At 51.0% G+C, this 17,609-nt stretch overlaps 1 protein-coding gene across 1 annotated transcript in view; it reads left to right on the top strand.

Annotated features, from left to right (window-relative positions):
• The window catches only part of LOC111154317 (O-acyltransferase like protein-like), a 64,248-nt gene that overhangs the window by 30,198 nt on the left and 16,441 nt on the right, over positions 1–17,609 (top strand). Inside the window, exons 6-10 of the mRNA XM_022513834.1 lie at positions 3,711–3,890; positions 4,683–4,785; positions 9,831–9,932; positions 15,627–15,792; positions 17,343–17,422. Of these exons, the coding sequence (XP_022369542.1) occupies positions 3,711–3,890; positions 4,683–4,785; positions 9,831–9,932; positions 15,627–15,792; positions 17,343–17,422 (631 nt within the window). The remainder of the gene's footprint in view (positions 1–3,710; positions 3,891–4,682; positions 4,786–9,830; positions 9,933–15,626; positions 15,793–17,342; positions 17,423–17,609) is intronic.

The following is a 17,609-nucleotide window of genomic DNA, read 5'->3' as shown; positions in this document are numbered from 1 at the left end:
GAGAACAATTCCATGATCCCAGTGTCTATTTTCACTGTCGCAGCTATGCACATGACTCACAGAACCTTCTGGCATCACTAAGGTAAAGGATTTACATACAGACCGAAGCCAGGGGAGTAAGTGCACAGATGGTTAAAGGCTGGTGGAGGGCAGCCGACCCCGGAGCTAGATAACCTGCTTCGGGAAGGGAGAGCTGGACGGCAGTAAGCGGTTGGTCACCTTGTGTTGTGTTTCAGTGAAAACCAAGAGCATTTCCTTCATTTCTACCTGCCCATGTGGCAAGGCAAAGACCACACACACACACACACACACACATGCACACACGCGCACACACACCCCGTCAAACAAGAAGAGCATCCTCGTGCCGACACCTTTAGAACGCGGGGACTCGTGCCTGACAGCCCCTGCAGGTGCATATAATTGACCTTCCCTTCCTCCAGCTCAGGGGATAAAAAATAAGACAGAGTTTCAGTGAATGGCCCAAAAGATTAGGAGAATGTGATCGAGTAGCTTCGGGGAGTACCTCCACTATGGAGGGTGCAGTGATGATTTTATCCAATCCTGTTTGGATCTTCAGGCAAAACCAAAAGCAAATGTAACCCCAGTGCAGACTCCCAACACTAGGAAAGCAACACAGAGCATTTTTGTGTCCGGATGGTGTAGCGGAAGAGCCGAGAACGCTCGCCCTCCTTCCCCAGTCAGAAGGCGCCTGCTGGCCTGGTGGTACCACCGCACCTGGCGTCCTCGTTGTGGGAAGTGTTCATCGTTGGGCTCCTACATGGAGTCTGTCCCTGCTGCTTTGTAATTCCTATTCTCAGGCCCTGGTTTGGCCGTTCGACCTCGTCTCTTGTTTCTATTCCCCCATATCAGATACTGGGGACAGTTATAATGGGCTCCCCCAAATCTCAGAGCCCCTCAGCGTCTTCTTGTGGGAAGTGGTTCAAGAATTCGACTCCCCAGCTGCCACGTAGAAGGTTCCTTGGGTGTGGCGGAAAGACCCCCTGCTTAGCAATCCCAGGTCAAACCTGCCTCGGTTTTGAGCTCTGCCCTTGGTCAGATTGTTTGACCTCTAGGAAACTCAGTCTCCACGTGCGTAAAATGGGGGCATACAATGGAATTTGTCGAGGGAATTAAATGAGATACTGTGAACTGTCCTCCTGATTCATTGCTCTTTTCCTCATTCTTTTCCTTTAAACCAGAAGGGGACAAGGAGGGGGTCAGCTTTAACTGGCCAAGACCTCTCGCTAACACTGACCTTGCCGAGGCCAGCCTGGTTCCAGGCACCTGCCACATGCTTCTAGTTATCACACTGAGGGTGAGCCTACAGCCCCCCACATTCACCATTGCCTATCATCAGTTGGAAGGCCGAGCCTTGGAGCTTGGCATTTTAAGGCCAGATCACAGGATTTTAGGCAGACACCACTGGTATGGAGTCAGCAATCAGCCACTGAAACGTTAGGGTTTTAGCCCAAAATAGGACTCTCTGGGATCAGGATACAAAGGTTATGTTAGCTTTTTCAGCAGCTACACTCAAGTGTGGCTTCAGGAACGTGTGTGGGGGTGGGGGTCCCATGTTCTGTTGCTGTAGCAGTATATCTTGTGTTTATACTGTCAGAGTAAAATATCATATCCTCAATGGTTGGAAATGAAAATCGAGATGGAGAGAGCCCTAGGCTCAGCATCTTTTTCCTTCTCCACCTTTCCACTCACTAGCGAGTCAAATCAACATAAGACTACCGTGTCTTCTAGAAGTTTAGAGCCAAATTGGGCATTTCAGAGTCCTGGTTCTTTATCCTCCAAATAATCACGGCATTCGCTTAGAGAGGTTTCCTGTTACATGAGCCTGTCGTTTCCTACTTAGATGAGAAAAATATGAGAGCGTGTTCGAGGAAGTTTCCATGAAATAAATAACTGTGGATTTCAGCCTCTGGAAGTCAGGGCTCTTAATCTGTGGTCAGGCGCTTGAAGTGAGCTCACAGTAATAATCACTGAGAAAATCCAAAGGGGCCTCGAGGTTTTCCAACACATCGTCATACCCCGTGGTTCTCCAACCTTGGTGCGCCTCAGAAGCACCCGGAGGGCTTGTCACAGCCCAGTTTGCACGGCTGGAAAGATTCTGAGTCAGTAGGTCTGGGGTGGGACCTGGGCATGTGCCTTTCTAACAGGTTCTCGGGTCATGCTGAAGCTGCTGGACTGGGGCGCCCCCACCCCCCAACTGTGAGAACCACTGATGCGTCATTTCAACCTATCCTCCCCAGGCCCCATCAGCTTCTTTCCATTTACAAATGAGTACAAAGTGCTCAGAGAGGCTGTCCTCCTCCCCACAGACCAGTTATTTTCAGACACTGGTATAAGCCGCTACTAGTTAAGCTTACCCGCTAGCAGAATTTAGATGGAAAGAAAATCAAATGGTAGCAAAATGTATTCAGTCCTCGCTTGCCAACGTAGACATCAGGCTGGATGTTTGACAAACGTGCTCACGTGCTCCCAGGAGCCCGGCCGAAATACCTGCTCAGTTTAAAAGTGAGGGAAGAGGTCCCGGGAGGCAGAAGACTGGGTGATACTGGGTGGAGCCCGTGGCCACCTCTCTCCACGTGGCAGTGGCTTCTCAGGAGCCGAGGGGAGCCGGGACTTGGGACGTGGGACACGGCTGACTGTGCCGTGCCAAGTGCTGGTGAGCTCCGTGCCTTCAGGCAGGCACACTGGAGAGTGACTCCAAGGGAAAAACTCATATTTACAGCTGGAACCTCAAAAAGTTGGGCAATTACATTCTCCCATCGAAGAAGCTGAGTTAGGTTTCCAGTGCCTGTTACACCAGCTCTCATCTGGAAGTCTCAGTTCTGCAGCCTCGTGCCCGCAGTGTTTAAGCCCAAGCCACGTCCAAGAGAAAGCACGAGTCTCTCGGAGTGGCTTGAGCTTTCCTTCGAGGGTCCTGGTTCCCAGTTCCAGCTGTCTGGCGTTAATCTACGTGAGTCCAATTGAAATTTTTTAGAAATTAGAAGGAGTAAGTGAAGTGGAAGGGATGAAAGTGATCAGGCTTATCGTAGTGAGCAGAGCGGCTATGATGTCACCTCGTTTGTCCTTCATGGTAACCCTAAGATTGTGGGATCTACTTTGATTCCCATTCCGTAGATGCGGAAACACAGGCACAGAGGGTTAACTGACTCGCCAGAGGTTACAGAGCGTCTAGGAAAGCACAGGTAGATTCAGAGCCAGGAGCATTTAACTGTCCTGCCTGCCCCTCTGTTTGCACCCCTGCACTTGACAGGCAGGGGTGTTGTTTGCAAACAGTTCTTTCTTGGGAAGACAGAAGGAATGCCATTCCGAGTGGAACGCTGGCTTTATGGAGCTGGTGGTTCCTGAATGATCTCTAAGTACCCCCCCCCCACTTTGTAAAACAGGACAGGGTCAGGTGCTGGCATTCCTGGGGCCTGAGCTCGGTTAGCGTAGTCTGTGCATGGCAGTGTGGGCACCGGCCTCGGGGCAGGCACGCTGGGGCAAGTCAAGGTTTACAGACCACATCCGAAGCTGCGCAGAGCAGGAGGGGACCACGGAGAACTGGGCTGAGCAGCCCGGGGTCCCAGCGAAGGCGTGTCTGCGTGACAGCCAAGATCACCGGTGTGTGTGTGTGTCTCAGCTCTTATTTGTGGGGCAGTGTGTGGACCGATCTGGCTCTCAGGGTGGATGGTGACACCTGCGTTCTCGTCCAGGACTTTCAGGAGCCATGGAGCACGCTCTGAAATGCTTCTCTTGGCAGAAGACCGTGCCGGCCATCTGGACGCTGGAGACACCAGAACGCACGTGCTCTGCGCTCAACGGCATCCGGGTTCTGAGTCTCCTCTGGATCGTGTCGGGGCACACCGGTCAGATGACCGCGTGGCTGTCTTTGGGTGAGGAGAACCAACGAGCTCTCACGAGCAGTCGAGGGAGAGAGAAGCTTCCACGTGAGGGGAGCCTGTTGGGCCGGGGGCGCGAGGCTGCACCTTCCCCCAGAGCAGCCTTCCGTTTTAGACACATAGCCACGACCTCCTGCAAGTGAGTGTCCCAGGCCAGTGCCCGGCTGTCGCTTGACCTCCTCCTGGGTATGAATCGGGCCCCTGAAGGACAGGAGCACGGTGATACCCGAGGATTGCATAGTCACTGTCCAAAGAGCTGGATTCCTTCTAGTAATGATTAAGGAATCCAGAAACGGATGTTTCTTTCTCCTGGAAACATAGTCATGCGTAAATGCGTAAATAAATACTGGGCACTGGTGTGAAATTAGTGTTTCTCGGCCTTCTGCCTCTTGCCTCCCTCCCAATGCATGCCAGGAGGATCAGCCCCTTATAAGTGGGGCCAACATGTGGGGCAGAGTTGAGGGGAGGGGCCAGCCTGGGGCGCTTTGAAGAAGCTGCCCGGCATCTGCACCGGCCGTGGTGGGGTGACGCTGCCGTGGCCCCCCGTGGAGCTGTGGGCCCTGGGAGAGCGGGCAGCCGCTCAACGCCTTGGTTACCGCTCCGTGGTGGACACTTTGAGGTGCCTAATTCTTAATCCAAGACACCTTTCCTCTCAAGCTGTGGGGCTGCCCGAAATCCTCTTGAGGCTAAGAAAGTTGAAGGCATTATTCTTGCTTGTTCTGAAAACACAGATCCCGTTACTTTCTTCTGGGAAACAAAAAGACACTGTTTTCGTGTTTGTTGCAGATAATGTGCTCCAGTGGAGAAAGAGAGTGCTTAAAAACCCCCTGTACCTTTATTCTCGGAGCGGCCCATTCTACCTGGGGGTCGACACATTCTTCCTGGTCAGGTAACGGGGTGTTTTCTCCGCTGTTGTATGCACGTGGCTGTTCGGGGATGTGTGCGCGGCTGTGATGCCATCGTCACCTTAGTGAGGAAAATGGAATGCCTCCCATTTATTTCGCGCCCTGGCCTCCCTTCGGCCGGGCTGTAGATAGCACTGCTGTCCTTAGCTCCCCTCTTTTGTCTACTCCGTGTGTAAAATGAGTTGGGATGGCTGCCTGAGAAGTTTTCAAAGATTTTATTAATGTAGTCGAGAGAGAGAATGGGAGCTAAAGAGTGAGAAAGTGCAGAAGCAGGGGGAGGGGCAGAGGGAGAAGCAGACTCCCTGCTGAGCAGGGAGCCCGATGAGGGACTCAATGCCAGGACCCTGGGATCATGGCCTGAGCCGGAGGCAGACACTTACCCCACTGAGCCACTCGGGTGTCCCTCTAAAATTTTTTTTTTTTTTAAACGAAAGGAGATTTTATCTGAATCAAAATTGTTTATTTCAGTGGTTCTCAAATTCTGGTCCATGGACGGATGCAAATCCATGATGAACTTGGCAGTTCTCACTAGAGTGAACCGTGAACAAATCTGAAAATGGTGTGACATTTCCTAACGCTTTCTTTATCTAAACAGACGACTAAGAGGCCCATTGTCTTGATCGTGTGATGAATGTCAGGCACTGTGTTAAGTGCTACAGCTTTACCTCACTTAATCCTAACGATGCCCCCAGAACAGGGGACCACAAAGTCCCCATTTTTCATTTTTTGCTGTTGCTCAGGTGAAATCCACATTCACACGAAATCAAGACCCTCGAGTGAACCATCCAGCGGCACTTAGTACATCTCCAGGAATGGGCCACCACACCTTCTAACTGGTTCTGAAACACGTTCAGCAGCCCCACCAGAGCCCTCACACCCACTGAGCAGTTCTTCCCCACTCCCCGCGCCCCCAAGTCCTGGAAATCTACTCTCTGAATCTGCGGATTTACCTCTTCTGGTTATTTCGCATAAATGGACCTCACAGCTTCTAGCCTTTTAGTGCCTGTTTCTTTTAGTTAGTGTGCAGTTTCTGAGACTCATGACCGTTGTGGCACAACAACTTCATTCTTCTTTATGGCTGAGGACTATTCCGTTGTATGGATAGATGACAGAATCTCTACCTTATTTATTTTTTTTTTAAAGATTTTATTTATTTATTTGACAGACAGAGATCACAAGTAGGCAGAGAGGCAGGCAGAGAGAGAGGAGGAAGCAGACTCCCCGCTGAGCAGAGAGCTCGATGCGGGGCTCGATCCCAGGACCCTGAGATCATGACCTGAGTCGAAGGCAGAGGCTTTAACCCACTGAGCCACCCAGGCGCCCCAAAGTCTCTACTTTAAAGGAAAGACTCCTGAGCCTGAGGGAGAGCGTCCCAGTGTGGACCCACCATCCACACCCAGGCAGGCTGACTCTGGAGTCCACATTCTCTGTCACGGTGCTGACTGCCTCTACCTCTTTTGGGTTAAATGTCTCTTCCTTCGCAGGGACATGGTGACAGTGGACGGCAGCTGTTTTTATCACGTGCTAGGCAGTCATCCATCCCACCATCATCCACTGAACCCCTGCCTGCAGGGCCTCGTTCCAGGCCCTGAGGCTACAACCCTGGATAAAACAATCAAGGACTTCTTGTGGCCCCATGAGTGTGTGTGTGCATCCAGCCATACGCAAACAAAGAAATAATTTTAAAAAATGTGGTCATAGCAAATACTAGGAAAGAATACGACCGTGGCTTGTCTGAAAGTGTGGTTTAGAGTCGTCAGAGAAGGCTTGTCTGTTGAGGGGCTGTTGGATCTGAGCGGCAAGGAGCCAGCCATGGGAGAATCCAGGATGGGAAAGCTTCAGACAAAGGGAGCCACTAGTGCAGACAAGCTAAGGGGGGGGGGGCGGTGGGAGAGAGAGAAAGAGGGAGCATTTGTTCAAATACTGCCTTACCCACCTTGTCCTGCTGGTCCCACTGGTTTAAAATGGACCCACCACCACTCTTAACTTCCTTTTTCCTGGTTTATTTTTTCTCTTTATCTAACATACTTAGAGATGCCATTTATTTATTATTTCTGTATTTATTGTCTGTGTTATTTATTGTCTCCACGGGAATATAAAGCAGGACTTTCTTCTGCTTTGGGTCCTGCTGTCACTGACCTAAGGCAGGTGCTAAGGATATAGTATTGCTCAATAATGATTTCTTTCTTTCTCTTCCTTTCTCTCTCTCTCTTTCTTTCTTTTTTCCATTTTTGGAAATGGTTTCTTAATTGTTTTAGCTCAAGCCTCTGGTGTGATCTTTTCTCGGGGGAATGCAGAGAAAGTAGGGTACAGAATGAGCTGAGATCTGGCTGCCAGGGCTAGGAGGTAGCCAGGGTGACCGCTGAGTGGCCCAGACAGGCAAAGGTCAGAGGCCACCATCTGCAGGGCTAGGGGAACCATCAGGCACCAGACTTTCCAGGAGGGCACAGCTGGGCCTAACCAGGCAGGCAAAGCTCAACTATGGGAGACCTGGGCCAGCCCCTTGAAGCGGGGAGGTCGGCCCAAGGGACAGCATTCGAAGTCTAGAACTCTGTCCCCTGCAAGAGGACTAGTAAGAACAAGGCAAAAAAAAAAAAAAAAGACACCGAATGCTGGATGGGGCTGATTGGCAGAGCTCCAAACTGAGGGAGGGAGCTGGCAAGGACGGATCAGGATGGCTGGAACCCGAGCCAGAACTCAAGCTGGAGGACTGCCACCAGGAGGGAAGAATGAAGGCCTGAAAAGCCACTGGTCATGCCTGGACTATTGGTGCGAATCTCTGAGACAACAGAGACGCCATTGGGTCAACCCCGAGATAACCACAGCACAGGCCAAGGCTATGAAATTTCAGATGTCGAAGAAAATGACGCAGGGGCGCCCCTTTATTGTAAGGACTGCATGTCCGACCCCCGGCTCCCTCCGGGGAGTGCTGGGCCTCTTCTCAGTGGTTCTGAGAGTCTGGTCCCAATGCAGCTGTACTAGTCTCATCTGGAAGGTTGTTACAAATGCAGATTCCCGGACCCATCCCAGGCCCACCGAATCACACTGCCCAGGCTGGGAAGAATCCCCTGGGGTGCTGCTGCCCCCTGCCTGAGTCCAAGAACCACAGCGTGAGCCCCGGCGTGAGGAGCTGAGGACGGTGGGAGCAAGCCGGCAGCCCCTGACTCAGCCCAGGAGACCACGACTTCCGTCTCTTTTCTCTTTATCCCTACTTGCTTCTGCTTCTAGTTGCCTGTCTCGGGAACGGTTTCTTCCCCTCCTGTATTCATTCTGTTTAGAAAGGGTACATTGGGATGCCAGAGTGGCGCGGTTGGAAGAGCTGTCAACTCTAGATCTCAGGGGTTGTAGGTTCGAGCCCCATGTTGGGGGTAGAGAAGACTTAAATAAATAAACTTAAAAAAAAAAAAAAAAGGAAGAAAAAAGAAAATGTACGAATTCCCTTAAATAAAATTTTCATTTGGACAATGGGACTATTACTAAGTGATTCCTAGTACTGCCATCATGCTAAGAGACTACAGTCTTTTATTCCGTACACAGTGAAAACCCAGGGAGTCGGAACCAATGTCACGCCCATTTTTACAGCTGGGAAAGTTGATGTGCAGAGACGGAATAACTTGTCCCAGTCCCCCTAGCCAGGAACGTTAGAATTAGAACTGAAAACATAGTGTTTGTTTCGGGCCCAAAGCACGGCTTACCCACCATGTCACTCATATGTTTGTTTACGTGGTAAAACTAAAGACTCCTATCGCCAGGGACGGTCGGGATCCCTTTCTACCGCTCCAGAACCTCTGCGTGTCTCTACCGCAGGACTGTCCTCTTCCTCGCTGGGGTCAGGTCTCTGGGTCTTCCCAGCATCCCATAGAGACGTCTCCTGCTCACAGCCCGTTTTCCCTGCCAGCCTTTCTCTTTGGCCCCTGGAAGAAGGGAACGGCAGGATGGTGCTTGCCCGCCCACAGAGACAGACCCTGATTCATTCTTTCCTGAAATGGAGAGGAGGCCGGAATTGGAATTGGCTGTCCCACTTCCACAACTCAGCGCTCCTTTCCACACATCTCTATCAATTGTGTTCCTATTCTAGTGACTCCGACTTGCTGCGTTTCAAAGGAAAGTCATGCTGGCAGAGAACAAAGACCTTCTCTAACCCTCCCTGAGCCCTTCTAACACACACACAGCCCTCTTTTGCAATAGAAAATGCATTTGTTCCTTAGGGAGACACCCACAAGGATCATTGGCATCCATGTCAAAAGGTCAGGAAACTCCCTCCCAAACTTGCTTATCGTCAAGCTAGAGCTCAGAGATGTGGCCTGTTTCTTTAGCGGAGCGGTCTGGGTAACAAATCATCATCAGGATGTGTTGGTGGAGAATCTTGGGCAACCCACTGAGTCTTTGAGCTTCAGTTTCCCTATTAGGAAAGCAGGGATGGTAATATCTTCTCTTTTACCAACCACTCGCTCCATAAACACTTATGGCAAAAGACTTTGGTATTGCTCTTGAAGCCAAAACAACACCGTTAGCAAAAGTATTTTGAAAACAACGTGGCTTTGGATGTTATCGTTTCTAAAGGCTAATGTTGTAGCTCGTAGAGCTGTTCAAATACTTCTGGTTCTCTTCCTTCCAGGCCCTTGGTCTGCTTCCTGGCCACGTGGCGGTTGGGTGGGAACTAGGTCTGCCAGGGAGGGGCACCTAGTGTTGCCAATATGCTAAGAACTTTAAACAGGTCCCTCTGGGCTCGAGCATTTAATTGCTGGTTTGAAGCCCTCCAGCATGCTTTGTTCTCTGCCGTGGTCCCTGGTGACTTTTCAGAGAGTGGCCTCAACCTCAGCCTGGGTCTCCTGGTGGGGAAGATGCTGAGCTCAAGGCGATGGCCATGGCATGAGCGAGGAAAAAAACTGTTACTGTTTTAGTGTTGGAGATAATCCTGTCACTACAGCATCACGTCTTGGACCCCAATACAGACAACCAAGTTAATCATTAGATGCACTGTATCACTGGTAAGCAATTCCCGTGACTAGTCTTCTCTCTCTCTCAGTGGCTGGTTAAGTGCAAGGTCGTTTTTAAAGCTACGTGAGAATTCAGACAAAGGAACGACCCTCAGTGTCATACTCAGATTCGTCCTCAGCCGCCTTTTGAGGTAAGTCTCTTTGTCTCATCCCTTAATGCATTATTGCTGCGTAATCATTCATTACTTTTGAGTCTTTAGCCCTCTTTTGAAATAATTTTCAAAGAAAAATAAACCGAGAGACATGGTTTTCTTCATAACGTTGATTTTTGCTGGCTTAATGGCCGTTGGCAGTGGAAGATACCAATTTTCATGGCGTTCGTCCAAAGAGAAACTGAACTATATTAAACCAGCAAAAACATCCTTATTCTTCAGCTCATGGGCATCAGATTCCAATAAACGTACGGTCGGCTTTCCCTGGAATGTGTACCCAACGGGAGAATGTGCGTGGCTCTTATAAATTGGTAGGAATTGGCTGCCGTAACTCAGAGTACTCAGGGTAATGATAAAAATAAAATAAGATCCAACAAGGAGAGGGGCCGGTGATGCTTGTGATGATGGTGCTTCTGCTCATGGGGAGGCGGGGAGGTTGTGGTCCTCTTTACGAATGTGTGGATGGTTGGGGCAGGCGGGGACACGGTATTGGGACGGAGTATGGAATCTGTGGGACAGGAGACAGGCTGTGATGCAATGAGACACACGCTGCATGGGGAGAAGAGGAAACTTCCATTCAAGTAGCCCAACACTCCTTTTGTACCTTCTCTAAATCACAGTTTGTTGCTGGCTGGGCTGGAGCTGCTTTCTTTGTTTAGGGTCCCCTTGTTACACTTCATTGTTGTGGAGCAGGAAGGAGGGTCTTGAAACAGTCTTCTGGGCTAGGAAAAATGAGTGGGCGAGATCTGCTTGGAGTGGGTCCGCCTGGGCTTGCGTTCTGGCTCAAGCCTCTGCCAGCTGTGTGACCTCGAGACGTTGTCTCAACCTTTCTGTGCTTGAGTTTTCTCATCTCAAGAAGGGGAAGCACAGTGATAGTCACTGGACCCTTGTGCAGATGAAGTGAGAGGATGGGTGCTAAGAACCTAGAAACGCATGGGATGCCTAGTTGGCCTTCCGTAAGTACAAGCTGCCATTATTACTGTTGTTGCTTCTTATATCCTATAACTTTTCCAGTAAATAGGTTAAGAATGAGTCTGAGCCAGGGAATAGACCTCTGTTGATTTCTTTTCACCATGACCTTTGTAGTTTCTTCCAAACACTATTAAATCTAGCTCTTGTCCGCCATGCTGGACAGATTGCTTATTCTTTCAATATCTTCTGGGTAGTTGGCACCGGGTTTGACCTATTCTACCCTGTGGTCTTCTGTAGCGGGACTGGCATTCAGACCAGGGTTTCTTAGTGAGAGATGCTGATGGGTTGTTAGGGGGTGGGTGTGGGATCCAATGGCATGGTGGATTCTGCTTGGGAAACCTGCTTCAGAAGAAAAGTCCTAGAGCTGGGGATTGAGGAGTGGAACGTGTTTTAGCAGGCAGATAAAGCAGTGGTGGGGGCAGGAAAAGTCTGTGTGGGGGGGGGGGGGGGGGGGTGTGGGTGTGAGGTCTTCTGGGGCAAGATGGCGGCGAGGATCCCATGAGTAAATTATTACAATATCTGGTCAGGACAGCAGGTCTGGACTGGTGATTGGCATTGGGAATGGAGAGAGGGCAGAATCAAGGACACTCAAATCTTCAGCCTGAATGACATGGCAGGATGGTGGTGATGTTCTTGAGGTAGGGAGCTCGGGGAAAGTGGCAGATTGGAACCAGGAAGAGAGAGTCCAAAGTGGGACAAAACTTTGTCAAAAAATCAGAGAAAGCATCACCAATCGAGTTTGAACTCACTCTCTAAGGTAAACCCAGTGAGAAAGCAGCCACGTTCCTAGCCACTTTGCTGTTCTCATTCTTGTGGGCAAAACCCACTGTTATTACACAATTATGATTGATTGCTTGCCTGCTTGGCGCCAAGAGCACTGGAATGAAGATCATTCGTTCACTCACTCTTTCTGTCTTCGTTGAGGGCCCCCTGTGTGCCAGACACTGCTGTAAGCTCTGCGGACTCAGTACTCCGTAGCCACGCAGGTGTCTTCTGGCCTGGGGTTATGTTCTAGTGAACAGAGATAGGCGATCAACAAATAAATATGTAACATTAAGTTGCAACATGCAAATACATTTCTAACAGGTCAGGATGATAAGTGTCAGAAAGTGCTAGATGCGGTCTTCCTCTGGAAGCGTAGTCAGGGGAGATGACATTTGTCAAAGGAAGTAAAAGAAGTTTCTAAGCAGAGAGAATGCTGTGAGGGAAGAAGGGCCCATGTGGGAGTGGGTGCAGAGAAGGGAACATGTTTGGTGTGTTTGGAAAACCACAGAGAGCCCGTAGGAGTGGGGGAAGCCGTAGACTTGGAGAACAGAAGGGCGTGGGTTCAAGGAGATGGGGCGGGAGCTCCATGGCCAGGACTTACAGGAGCCTTTAGCTGGCTATTCGGAGACAAGAAGCCTCTGGGAGGCTCCCGGAGGGAAGTGGTATGGTCAGATTTAACCTTTCCAAGAATCACTCTGAGACTAGACAGTAAGAGGACAGGGCAGGCGCTGGGTGACAGCTGGGAGCTACCCCGTCCTTAAGAAAATGCGAAAACCCAGCTTCCCAGGGTCAGTCAGAACAAAGACTACATAATAGGAAGCAAAGGAGAGTAAGAATTTCCAAACCCTTAAAATGGTGTGACGATTCCAACCAGGAGCCACATTTTAAAAATCAGGGGATTTTATAGATATGTGTAAAAAAAAAAAAAATTACTAATAAAAATGTCTAACTGTGGGGGCGCCTGGGTGGCTCAGTGGCTTAAGCCTCTGCCTTCGGCCCAGGTCATGATCTCAGGGTCCTGGGATCGAGCCCCGCATCGGGCTCTCTGCTCAGCAGGGAGCCTGCTTCCCCCTCTCTCTCTGCCTGCCTCCCTGCCTACTTGTGATCTCTCTCTCTCTCTCTCTCAAATAAATAAATTAAAAAAAAATGTCTAACTGTAACAGAAGGTTATACACTGAAAGTAGGGGAACCCATCCCAGCCTCACTCCCCACAGGACACCTTTGTTAAGAGTTTCTTGTGAATTTTTGTAAATACTTTCCATGTATTTACAGGCATTGGGTGATTTTTTTCTTTTCTTCACGAGTAGGATTATACTATCTGCTGCGCTATTTTGCATGTAGCTCTTTTGCACTTAATGATTAATGTTGACATATCATGTCTCTCTGCGTGAAAGGACCTACCTCACTGACTTCAAATGTTGCCTGGACGGTGATGTGTTCATGGAGTATCAGGAGTTTAACCTGTCCCCATTAATGGGCATGGTGGTAATTCTAAGTTTTTGCTATCTTAGACGATCGTATAACGTCTATATATTTTTGTGTACTCTTGTGAACATGTTTGTGGGTAAATTCCCACCAGGAGAATTGGTAGTTCGGTGCATCTAACATTTTGATGGACATTTTCCAATTTACCTTCCCGCCGCCCCACGTATGAGAATGCCTGCTTCTCACCTCTCTTACAACAGCCGAAGTAGTACTTTCTAATTTTCGAAAACCTTGACTCTAAGTCTTCCAGAACCTTGGACAAAAAGGGAGAGCATTTATATTTATCTGATGCTTTCAATGTTTCCCACTGTTTTCTTACTGATCTCATTTGAGTCTCAAGAAATCTCAGGAGGCAGGAATCATGATTCTCCTTGGAATAAGGAATTATCATTCTCCCTCTTCCATAGAAGAGGGAAGAGAGAAGTTCTATGATGCTCTCAGTATGAAGATGTAGATAAAACTGGAACACCCATTTCTGTAGTTTTGCTCTTCAAGGTGAGACCCACCCCCGTAGCCTCTGCCCCTCCCCCATGTGCCCCAATTCAGAGGCCATGCTGGGGGGCAGTGCCTGGACCTTGCTCCCTCCCGAGGGCATCTGACCTGAACTCTGGTTCTGAGGGGAGCAGGGGGTTGACTTACTCTCCTGAGGGAGGTGACAGATGGTGGGAAAGGGGGCTTGGGAGGCCTGTGGGAGCAGCTGCAGGGCAGCCTGGTCATATGGCTGATGTGACGAGGCCCGGCCCCGGGGAAGGCTCCGTGGCTGTTGTCTGAGCTGATCTGGGGAAACACGTCTTGGCACCGTTGGTGGCCCTTTCTGACTGACTGTGATCTGCAAATTCCGCCTGCTCCCTGCATGCCCACAGCTCTCCAGCCTACTAGACACATGCCAGGAAGGATGCTATCATTGTGGGAAGGACAGGAGGCCAACAAGTCTGGGGACCGGTGCTGACCAGGCTGGGTGCTGCCCACCCGCCAGCAGCCCTGCCCTTCCCATCTGTCACAGCCCACCCCGGGCCCTGGCGCCCCCACTGAGATGTTCGGAGACGCGGTTGGGCCATGTGCCCTGCTCTCAATATGTTCTTTTAAAAGATGGCTAGAATCATAGCTCACCCAGAATACATGCCAGGATTGTGTCTCTCTCCCAGCTACAACCTCACCTCTAAACTCGAGGCCAGGGAGGTCCGATAAGTAACCACCAGACAGGTGGCCCACAGACGTGTGGGCGAGTATTAAATGTATACACTGGTTTTGAAAGAGGTAGTCAGGGCGCCTGAGTGGCTCAGTCATTCAGTGTCTGCCTTCAGCTCAGGTCATGATCCCAGGGTCCTGGGATCGAGCCCCACATTAGGCTCCCTGCTTGGCAGGAAGCCTCCTTTCTCTCCCACTCCCACTGCTTGTGTTCCTGCTCTCACTGTCTCTCTCTCTGTTAAATAAATAAATGAATAAAAAAATCTTAAAAAAAAAGAATTCGTAAGTAAATTTAAAAAAAAACTTGTCAAAGAAGAAAGGATGTAAATTAGCTCACTAATTTTTTAGATTGATTACCTATTGAAATGATATTTTGAATACACTAGGCTCTCTAATGTATAGTATTAAAATTCATTGTAGCTCTTTCTTTCCTTCCTTCTTAAAAGATTTTATTTATTTATTTGTCACAGAGAGAGAGCGCGCACAAGCAGAGGGAGCAGCAGGCAGAGGAAGAAGCAGGCTCCCTGCTGAGCAGGATCCTCCTGACCCCAGTGGTAGGAAGGCAGTCGCTCAACTGACTGAGTCCCCCAGGCGCCCATAGTAGCTGTTTCTTTTGACTGACAAATGTGGCTTCTAGAACGTAAACACTAGTGGTAGATGCGGCTCGAATTCTGTTTCCAGAGGACACCTGTGCCTTTTTCCCCATCATCTTTGTACCTGCTTCTAGTCCTGCTTGGAAGGAGCTAGGGTAGGAAGGAAGGGAGGGAGAAATAACCCTAGGAAGGGAGGAAGGAAAAGAGGGAGGGAGGAAAGTTCTCGTCCTCCAAGGGGGCCGGGGGCGGGGGAGGGAAGAACAGGACCAGGTGTCTGATCTCAGCACTCCCTCGAGGCTGGGCCACCTTGGACAAGTCGCCCACATCTCAGAGCTATAATTTTTCCGTCAGTAAAATAGAGCTGGTGTTTCCCCAAAGGAGAGTTCTGAGGTTTGGAAGTATCTGAGAAGCTCCTAGTGCACCCCATGCTCCATGACTAATGGTATATTTGCGTCCACAACACGGGAACCGGCTCACGGTGGGCGCTCACGATTTTTTACCGGGGAATGTCGGAGTGTTTGAGGTCTTGCCGGGGAGCTGGTCGCCCACCCAGACAACCTGCTTTGGAGCGTCTCTCTGGCCCACCCAGGGGACCGCATGGAGCCACTGCAGAGTCACATTCTCTCCCCCGCCCCCGCCCCCAACCGCAACCCCCCCACTGCCCCGCCAGGTTGCAGCCTCTTCACCTGTACTCGGTGTGCTTGCTGGTTGGATTGTTCTCCCTTGTTCCTTGGGGACCCGTCTGGGACCTGCCCAAGTTTCATCTGGATAACTGCCGGCAGGCATGGTGGGCGAATGTGCTGTTGCTCAACGATTTCCTGGCGGTCCCAAACTCGGTGAGTCAACAGGCAGGGGGCGTGAGCCAACCCCGGGTCTCACTTCATGTTCTGGCATATTCTCTGGAGTAACAGTGAGGCCCTAGTAAGGTGGGCTGCGGGCAGGGAGGCTAGCCCCTAAGGATGGGTGAGCATAACCACACCGGTCCTGGCAGGGGGAGCTGCTGGGAACAGCAGAGGGAGGGCGCAGAGGAGTGGGCATCGCCCACCAGCCATCTGGGTGCCCGGATGCAGCTGGCCTTGCCCTGTCAGGGTTCCTGTTCCAGTCTGTGTCACCCCCATGGAGAAAGGGCAGTTTCTTCACCTCCCCACAGACAGCCTATGACTGGGATGGAACGTTGCACTGCCTCTTGGCCATCATGAGTTCTTTTCCACTTCAAGCCTGATCTGACAGTCGCAGCACCTGTATATATGGCTGGGGGCTTCCTCAAAGCCCTCACAGCCTCGTAATGACCTTGGAGTAAACAAAAGTGAAATCGCTGTAAGGACATCATGTCACTGATTTGATGCACAGGACACGGACAGCCTTGGAAGCAAGGCTGGAAAGAGAATGGCCAGCGCGTGGCCACTCACAGCACAGAACTGCTTACCAGCTAGACGGCTGCCTTCCACCAGCCAGTGCTGGCGGCTCGGACGGGGCGTTCATGGCCACCTAACTGCCTTCAGATGGGCCCAGGCGGGGCCGGGGCCTGCAGAGGACAGGCAGGGCTGTTGGCCCCATGCAGACAGGCTTGGGCCCTATGCGGGCTTCAGGGGCAAGGACACGAGCCAGCCGCCTCTTTGAGGCAAAACCCACCTTAGGTCCTCGGAAGCACAAGTGTGAGGGCTGGGCAGCCTCGGGTCCTCGAAGATTTCCCCATGACGGGAAATTCTTTCTAACGGGGACAAGGAAAGCTGTCATTTCCCCTGGATAAGTCTGGTGTCCCTTGGACTGTGGGGAGTTGGAGGGAACAAGGAGAAGCCCTTTATCTCTGAAGCCCAGGCATTTCCTCACACTGAAGAAGAAACGCAGGTGACTGGCTCACTTCGCACAAACGTGGGCAGCCCGTACCATCCTGCTGCTTTGGCCAGATGATCACCTGCCAGTCATACGTGGGAACTCTGGGGCTTCCCACAAAAGCTGGTCTGTGGCCAGGCCTCCATTCTAAGTGAACACACTCGGCCCCGGAGGCGGGGAGGGCTGGCCAGGCAGGGAAGAGAGCACAAGGTGGGATGTCAGGGTGTTCCTTACATTGGGTCGTGGGATGGAACTGAACTCCCACAGGGGTTCTGGGAGCTTAGCTATGATTGCTTTTTTCAACAAGTGAGAACGCTTGTCTGCGTTTCCATTTCGTGAGCGGGCATCATCGTTCCCACTGCCTGGGCTTGTTACCGGATTAAACAAGATGCCGTCCTTGAAACACCTGGAACTCGGAATTCCTTTCTCTTCCCATGAAGTCCCCGCCCCTTGCCCCGCCCAGGAAAGTCTTTCCCCAGCTCTGGGAAGCTGAGACCCTGGGGGGTGCCTGGGGAGCGAGGGAAAGGAGTCACCTCTGCTCCTCTCGTTTCAGTGTAATGGCTGGACGTGGTACCTGGCCAACGACTTTCAGTTTCATCTCACCACACCGGCGATCGTCCTCGTCCACGGAAAGTGAGTTTCCCCGGGACAGGTGTGTCGCCCCGTGGGCCGTCTCCCGCGGAACTCTCAGCGAGCGCTGCCATTCTGGGCAGAGTGGCCTTCACAAGTTAGGAAATGAGCTTCTCAGAAGCGTCCGGACACCGAGTCCTCCTCCCCTGTTTGCCTTGCTCCGCATCCCCATCCCCCGATCTCGGTCCTG

Source organism: Enhydra lutris, unplaced genomic scaffold (genome assembly GCF_002288905.1).
Source record: "Enhydra lutris kenyoni isolate GAN:26980312 unplaced genomic scaffold, ASM228890v2 scaffoldscaffold36, whole genome shotgun sequence".
Lineage (NCBI taxonomy): Eukaryota > Metazoa > Chordata > Mammalia > Carnivora > Mustelidae > Enhydra > Enhydra lutris.
Note: the sequence above shows the minus strand (reverse complement) of the source record. Positions and strands in the feature narration are given on the sequence as shown.